This window comes from Rana temporaria, chromosome 3 (assembly GCF_905171775.1).
Source record: "Rana temporaria chromosome 3, aRanTem1.1, whole genome shotgun sequence".
Classification (NCBI taxonomy): Eukaryota; Metazoa; Chordata; class Amphibia; order Anura; family Ranidae; genus Rana; species Rana temporaria.
Window position 1 is genome coordinate 491553412 of NC_053491.1, and position 8876 is coordinate 491562287.

Consider the following 8876-nt stretch of genomic DNA (forward strand, 5'->3'; position numbering starts at 1 on the left):
AGGCCTAAGGCTTGCTGCCAGAAAAAGAAAGGTGCATGTGCCCTACCTCTAGATGCTGCACCCCTGATGTGGTTTGTGGATACAAATGCTGGAAGAAAGGTATGTCATGCTGGCCCTCAAGTGGTTAAATAGATTTTAGAAGTTTAAATGTACACAGTCATGGGGCGTGTCTTATTCTGACATAGAAAGGTTTCTAAGTAAGTAACCAGAGATCTGAGCTCAGCCCCGCCCTGTGCAGACGAGTTGTAACCGAGTCCAGAGACTTTGAGTTTCGTTTCTCTTCTGCTGTCAGCGATGGCGTCTGCTGATCTGACAGCTGAGCTGGAATGTTCCGTCTGTCTGAACATTTATACCGATCCTGTAACCCTGAGATGTGGTCACAACTTCTGCCGGGTCTGTATTGATCGTGTGCTGGATACACAGGAGGTGTCTGGAGGATATTCCTGTCCTGAATGCAGAGAGAAGTTTCCGGATCGTCCTGCACTGCACAGGAACATAAAACTGCGTAACATAGCAGAGACTTTCCTGTCTGCTCAGCCAGATCCAGAGGAGTCCGGGGTCTTCTGTACTTACTGTGTGGACTCTCCTGTACCTGCTGTTAGATCCTGTCTACACTGTGAGGTTTCTCTGTGTGATAAACACCTGAGAGTCCACAAAAAGTCCCCAGAACACATCTTATGTGACCCCACCTTGTCCATGGAGAGCAGGAAATGCTCCGTCCATAAGAAGATCCTGGAGTATTACTGCACTGAGGATGACACCTGTGTCTGTAAGTTTTGTGTTACTGGAGAACATCGGGGACACCAGATGGATATGATGGATGAGGCTTCTGAGAAGAAGAAGACGACACTGAGGAATGTTCTGCAGAAACATCTGACAAAGAGAGAGGAGACGGAGGAAAGAGTCCAGAGTCTGCAGGAACACAGGAGGAAAGTAGAAGAAGAAGCAGCTGGTGACACCGAGAGAGTCACTGTCCTGTTTAGAGATCTCAGGAGACGTCTGGAAGATCTAGAGAAGAGAGCCCTGAGGGAAATCTCCGGGAGGGCAGAGCGGATCTCCATCTCCATCCGGGATCTGGAAATAAAGAAGGAGGAGCTGTCCAGGAAGATGCGTCACATTGAGGAGCTGTGTAACATGACGGATCCACTGACTGTCTTACAGGAATCAGACACAGGTGACTTGTGTGATACTGAGGATGGAGATAATGAGGACAGAGAGAGACATGAGGAGCTCCTCCATGATGGAGGGGGTCTGGGTGTGGCGGGGGTCTTACACACAGGTTTATCTGATATAATAACAGAGGTAAATGTATACTTTTATCTACAGGGAGCTGCAGACATATTACTGGATGGAATCACAGCTCATAATAATCTACAGATATCAGATGACAGGAAAACTGTATCCAGGTCAGATAGAAACCAGAATTACCCAGAAACACCAGAGAGATTTCAGTATTATGCTCAGGTGATGAGCAGTCAGAGTTTCTCCTCAGGGAGACATTACTGGGAAGTGGATGTCGGGGAGTCAGATTGGTGGAGAGTCGGGATGTGTTACCCCAGTATAGAGAGGGGAGGACAGCAGTCACTGATTGGAGAAAATAAGATGTCCTGGGGTTTCAACAAGAGAGATGATCAGTATTATGTGACACATGACAGTAACAAGATCCCCTTACCCCCCAATGTCTCCAGTAACAGAGTCAGGATATATCTGGATTATGAGGCCGGGAGGATCTCCTTTTATGATCTGTGTGACCCGATCCGACACCTCCACACCTTCACCACCACCTTCACTGAGCCCCTCCATGCTGGGATACGTGTAAAGAAAGGTTCTATAAAAATATGTGGGGGGAGGCAGGAGATGTGAGAACTCCACCCACAGATGACATCACAGGGATGGGCAGTGAGATTGCTTCATTGATCAGCACTTTTTTTTGCACACATGTTTAAAAAATTATTTTAGTCTTGAAGATTAGTCAAAAGCAAAAAATACTATACATTTTCTTAAACCCTAGAGAAAAAAAAATAGTGTTAGTTCCATTTTTGTATGTCAATATTATCACAACAATTTATTAAGCACAACGTTTCAGTAAAAAAAAGTGCACTAAAATTAATTGTAGGGCACACAGACACAATAAATTACCCACATATTTATAGCCAGATTGACGTAGAGATACGACGGCGTATCAGTAGATACGCCGTCGTATCTCCGAATCTGCGCCGTCGTATACATTTAAGTGTATTCTCAAATTGAGATACGCTTAAATGCGCCGTCGTATCTTAGCTGTCTGTTTACGCTGGCCGCTACGGGCGTGTACGCTGATTTACGCCTAGAATGCGTAAATCAGCAAAATACGCCTATTCACGAACTTACGCTTGCCCGTCGCAGTAAAGATACGCCGTTTATGTAAGGCGTTTTCAGGCGTAAAGATAGTCCAAACAGGAACAGAAAAAATGTTGCGCTATTAATAAAAATTAAACTAAACAAACAGTTGGTATCAGAAAAAATTGATGGAAATAATATAAATTTGCAAAGACCCCTAGTTTAAAGAGGAATAAAACAAATAACTGACAAAAGAGTCTTTGTGTCAATCAAAAATAGTTGCAAGCAAGTTCTTCAGTGTTGAATAAAATGTTGAAATCATATGTGGTGACCAACACCACTAAATAAAAAGGTGGAGGCTTACCGGATGGCAAGCAATGACAAGCTTGCGGCTGCAAACCCCAGCCAGGGCCTATTGATGATCCTCGCAGGGGGATGACAAGGGGATGGATGTTGAAGCTTCCCGCACCCAGAGCCACAAGATCACAGCGTGTCACACAAAAAAAAAAAGGAACTTAATGGTGAAGTACAGCAGGACCAGCGCATATAAGGTATTCGTGACTCAAGGGACCACCACCACCAAAACACCCTATATTTGAGAGGCTTACCAGAACGTAAGGCAGTATGAGCATGTGGCTAAACCCCTAGCCAGGGCCTTTAAAATCCCACGCGGCGGTGATATATCTTACGGGTCCTCCGGTATGTTATGGTCAGTGGGTGCATAGAAAAAATGATAATGCCCACATGGTGAAGTATGTAGATTCAGTGGTTTTAATAAAAAAAGGTTATACACTTACAGAATAAAAGCAGAAATGGATAGAAGCCGGCCGGCTCTAACAAACGCCCGTCCACACGGAACGAAGAAACGTCTTGCGTCAGCACGCTACCTTCCCGACGCACGTTTCGTCAAAAGTTGACGTCATCTGGGGCACGGGCGACGTGCTGACACTACACATATAAATACGCTAAAACCAAGCCTCGATCTGAGTCACGGGCTAAGTGACCGCCCATGGAGGTCATGCTGGAACGCAAAACAAAAACAAAACCAAGGAAGGTTTTTGCATAACACAAGCTTAGTGGCCATCTTGTGGTGAAATAAGTGAATAGCGGTCTAGGTCCAATGTGTAAAAAACACATTGAGCTATACCGGTTGAATACATAATTATATTAAATGGGGAAAATAAATCATCTTAAGTGAAAAGCTTTTGTGATTATTCTCTGGTGATCAAGAGAAAAAACAGCCACTAAAAATATATAAAAAAATATATAAAATTATGTTAGTGAAAACATGTGAAAAATACATAAAAATAAAAATAAGATTGAAAATAAAAATAAGAATAAAGATAAATAAAAATAAAAATAGTGATGGTATCAAAATTCGGCTTAGAAAATTAGAATAGCCAAATATTATATACAAAAATAAAGATAGTCCACCAAAAAGATGGGGCAGCCAATGTTAAGTATGGACGTCGGAACTGCGTCGAATTTTAAAAATTTTACGTTGTTTGCGTAAGTTGTCCGTGAATGGGGCTGGCCGTAATTTACATACACGTCGAAAGCAATGAGTCTTTGCGGCGTAATTTGGAGCATGCGCACTGGGTTACGTCCACGGACGGCGCATGCGCCGTTCGTTAAAAACGTCATTCACGTGGGGTCATGCTTTATTTGCATAAAACACGCCCACCTCTTCACAATTTAAATTAGGCGCGCTTACGCCATCACATTTACGCCACGCCGCCGTAACTTAGGACGCAAGTGCTTTGTGAATACAGCGGCTAGGGGGAGTGTACTATTTAAATCAGGCGCGTTCCCGCGCCGATTTAAATGCGCATGCGCCGTCCGCGAAATTTCCCGGCGTGCATTGCTCCCACTGATGTCGCTAGGACGTCAGTGGTTTCGACGCTTACGTAAACGACGTCCGTCCGTATTCGAGAACGACTTACGCAAACGACGTTAAAAAATTCAAATTCGACGTGGGAACGCCGGCTATACTTAACATTGGCTGCGCCTGATAAAAGCAGGGGTAAGTATACGCCGGGAAAGCCGCTATGGAAACGACGTAAGAACACTGCGTTGGGTCCGCGTACGTTCGTGAATTTGCGTATCTCGCCTATTTACATATTATTTATCGTAAATCAGCGGGGACGCCCCCGGCGCCATTTTTAAATTGAAAAAAAGATCCGACAGTGTAACACAGTGTGACACTGTCAGATCTTAGCCCTATCTATGCGTATGTGATTCTATGAACCAGGCGCATAGATAGGACCAGTGTAAGTCAGAGATACGACGGTGTATCTGTAGATATCTGTAGATACACCGTCGTATCTCTTTGTGAATCTGGCCCTAAAATTGTGTGCGCCTGTGAAATGATAACAAACTTCGGTGCCCTATATTTTCTATAGTAGACACTTTACAAGCCCCTACAGGTCATCAGTTTAGAGATAACCGTTAGTAATGGGCTGAGATTTTTTTTATATCAGTCCAGTGTGTGTGTGGTGATATGTAATGTGTCGTGCAATCAATGGCCTTGTGTGTAGGCGTCCCTGACATGTGCGTTTATGTTCATAAGGTATTGTATTGGAAGTGATTTCTGTATAATAAATGGAGATGAAGCATTTCCTCAGATTGGGTTGTGCTGTGCTCACTATGATATGAGAAGTTCTAGAACCCCAAAGACCCCGAGACTAGTGTTGAGCGGAATACGCTATATTCGATTTCGCGATATATCACGAATATATAGCCGAATATTCGTGAAATATTCGCTAAAATCGAATATTCGTGATATTTTATAAAAAAAAAAAAATTGCGAAATTTCGCTAATGCGAATGCGAAATTGATTGCGAATTTTTGATAACTGTGGTAGGAGAACTCTGATTGGCTCTGATGCAAAAGAAGGGCGGAGAAAGTATTCGCGAATATTCGGAAATCGAATATTGGTGATATTTTATCGAAATTTCGCTAATGCGAATGCGAAATTGATTGCGAGATTTTGACAACTCTGATTGGCTCTGATGCAAAAGAAGGGCGGAGAAAGTATTCGCGAATATTCGGAAATCGAATATTCGCGATTGCGAATATTCGGCAACATAAAAGGATCGCCTCAGCTTAGCTACTCGGCCCAGGGTCTCTAATCATACCAGCAATGCTTTTAGACGTCGATAGGATGTGATCTGTTTTAAAAATAAATTTGTAAAAAAACGAATATTCGGAATAGCGAATTTTGGCGGCGAAATTCGAGTTATTCGCGAATATTCGAATATGCCATATTCGCAACGAATATTCGAAATGCGAATATTTGTGAGCAACACTACCCGAGACACCGGGGTTACTGGCCCGGATTCAGATACGAGTTACGACAGCGTATCTCCGTATACGCAGTCGTAACTCTGAGTGTGCGGGGTCGTATCTATGCGCCTGATTCTTAGAATCAATTACGCATAGATTTCCCTAAGATCCGACCGGCGTAAGTCTCTTACACCGTCGTATCTTAGGCTGCATATTTACGCTGGCCGCTAGGTGGCGCTTACGTAGATTTACGCGAGGAATATGCAAATTAGGTAGATACGGCGATTCAGAAACGTACGTCCACCCGGCGCATTTTTTTTACGTCGTTTGCGTAAGGCTTTTTCCAGCGTAAAGTTACCCCTCATAAAGCAGGGGTAAGTCATGTTAGGTATGGACGTCAGAAACACATGAACAGCGTCGTATTTTACGTCGTTTCCGTAAGTCGTTCGCGAATAGGGCTGTACGTAAGTTACGTTCACGTCGAAAGCATTGACAGTTTGCGGCGTAATTTGGAGCATGTGCACTTGGAAACGTTCACGGACGCCGCATGCGCCGTTCGTAAGAAACGTCAATTATGTGGGGTCACAAGTAATTTAAATAAAACACGCCCACATCATCCACATTTGAATTAGGCGGGCTTACGCTGACACATTTACACTACGCCGCCGTAACTTAGGGCGCAAGTTCTTTCTGAATACGGAACTTGCTCCCTAAGTTACGGCGGCGTAATGTATCTGAGATACGTTACACCCGCCGATAGATACGAAAATGTATCTGAATCCGGGCCACTGTGTATATTCAAGATTAGAGATGGGCAAACTGTTCGAGCTGAGAAAAAGTTCAGCCTGAACATTGCCTGTTCGGCGAACACCCCAAATTTGTAGGGCATTCGGTGGGATGTTCGCCAACCAAGTGCCCCACAATGCACTGCTTGCTGCACAGTGCATTCTAAGCCCTGATTAGGCAAAGCTTTGCCCAATTGGGGTACAGTGAATAGCTGTTGATAAGAAGAGGGGCCGGGAAGCCAGCTGCCACGTCCTTAACAACGGATGAGTCATCAGCTGTCAACAGGCTTCCCCGCTGACAGCTGGGAAAAAAAAAAAAAAAAACAGTGCGCACCCCCTTCCCTCCTGAACCATACCAGGCCACATGCCCTCAACATGGGGGGAGTGCTTTGAGAATAGCCCCCCTCACCCCAAAGCACCTTGTCCTCATGTTGATCTGCGGGTGGGCTTATCGGAAACTGGAAGCCCCCTTTAACAAGGGGGCTCCCAGGATCCAACTCCCCCATGCAAATGAGTATGGGGTACATGCAATGTCCCCAATGTAGATCCATCGTCAATCATGCCGCCATCACCATCGCTAAACCCGGAAAAAAAGCTCCGCCCACAATGAAGGCTAACCGCCTACTAAAGGCTCAGATGTTTGACAGTTCTTAAATGGGTAAGGGGCGGAGCCACCTGTCAACATCACCTGGTGACCCTGCAACTTGTGACGTCACCAACTGGTGTATGCTGGGCTGGTGATGTCACATGGGGCAGTGCAACCAGGTGACATCACCAGGTGGCTACACCTCTTACCTATATAAGAACTGTCAAACGGCAGCGCCTGCAGTAGGTGGTTGGGCTTTGCTATGGGAGGAGCGTTTTTTGGGGGTCTGGCGGTGGCAGCGGTTGGCGTGATTGACGAATCTACATCAGGGACATTGGCCCAGATTCACAAAGCACTTACGCCGATGTATAACAAGTTACGCCAAAGTAAGTGCAAATGTGCACCGTCGTATCTGTGTGCCAGACCCACAAACAGATACGCGCCTAAAAACAGGTTACACCCTGCCGACGTAACTTGTTTACGCCGGCGTAGGGTGGGCGCACATTTAGGCTTGGCGCATGGTGCCGCTCCCATTGATTAGCCATTCAAACATGCAAATGAGGGAAATACGGCGATTCACGAACGTGCGTGTGCCCGGCGCATGCTACGCGAGATGCGTGTAAGTTGCACGTCCGGCGTAAAATTATTCCCCATAAAGGAGATGCAACCCAGCAGCAGACATGCACAGGTCTGCACCAGGGAACTCAAGCCAGCGTATTGTGCGTTGGACGTGTGTCTGGATGGGCGTACGTTAGGTTCAGGGCATACGTAGTGATCCGGCGTAGCTTAGGCAGTTGTGCCAGCGTGGTTGTGAGCAGGCGCGGGGGGCAGGCACGGGAGGGTGTGCGCATGCTCAGTTCGTGATACGTTCGTGATACGTACCTGTCTGGCGCTCGGCCCATCATTTTCATGGGGTCACGACTCATTTGCATGGGTCACGCCCACTTCCACCTACGCCGGCGTACGCCTTCGAATCCCACGCCACGCTGGCGCAGCGTTGGGAGCACTGGCTTGCAGAATTCAATGCTTGCCTCTCTGCGCTGCGTTGGCGTAGCGTACAGTGGTTACTCTATGGCGGCGTAATGTGCGCCTTACTCTCTGTGAATCCGGGCCATTGTTTTTTTTATTTTATTTTATCTTTTTTTATAAAGGAATTGTCAAAAACCTGTGTACTGTTTTTATTTACTTTTGACACCTTTTTTGGTGAATGTGTAAGGGTACAACTAGGCTTCCACCTGTCCAGGATTCACCTGGGTTTTGAATCATGTGTCCGGGTCTCTGTCCACCTGAAACCTGGACACATTATTCAGACTGGAATGTGGCTCAAAACAGGGCTTGACAGGAGGGTGAGGGGGGCACTATGTGTGCCACATTAATATTCTCTTTGGAGTGCCCAAAGGTGTCCCTGATCTGTTACAATCCCATTGTGTATACTAAAAATTTGCTGTGCACCACTAAAGTGTTTGGGTTTGGCTTGTAGAAAAAGTGGTAACCTTAGGTACAAGGTACCCCATACTCTTTCACATAGGTGGGGGCCAGGATCTGGGGGCCTCCTTGTTAAAGGAGGCTTCCAGATTCCAATATGACCCCCACCCACGGACCCCCACAACCACAGCCCAAGGTTGTCAGGAAGAGGCCCTTGTCCCCATCAAGGGCCTCTTGTTGAGGGTATGTGGCCTGGTATAGTTTAGTAGGGGGAGGCTCTCGCTCATCCACCCCCTTTTTTGACTTGCCGAGCTGCGTGCCCAGATAAAGGTCTGATATTGATTTTGGGAAAGGGCCCAACGCCGTTTTTTTTTAAATGTTGGCATGGGGTTCCCCTTAAAATCAATACCTAACCCAAAGGGCCTGGTATGTACTGGGGAGACCCCACATGTTTTTTTTTTTTTTTTATTGCCAGG

At 45.9% G+C, this 8876-nt stretch overlaps 1 protein-coding gene across 1 annotated transcript; it reads left to right on the forward strand.

The window, feature by feature from the left end:
• Positions 1 to 264: 264 nt before the first annotated feature.
• LOC120933784 (E3 ubiquitin/ISG15 ligase TRIM25-like) lies at positions 265 to 2149 on the forward strand. The gene has a single exon (XM_040347179.1). It carries the CDS (start codon positions 295 to 297, stop codon positions 1861 to 1863), a length of 1569 nt encoding a protein of 522 aa, XP_040203113.1. The 5' UTR covers positions 265 to 294; the 3' UTR covers positions 1864 to 2149.
• Positions 2150 to 8876: the final 6727 nt, after the last annotated feature.

Coding starts and splice junctions, on each gene's coding strand:
- LOC120933784 (XM_040347179.1), top strand. CDS start 295: ATGGCGTCTGCTGATCTGACAGCTGAGCTGGAATGTTCCGTCTGTCTG.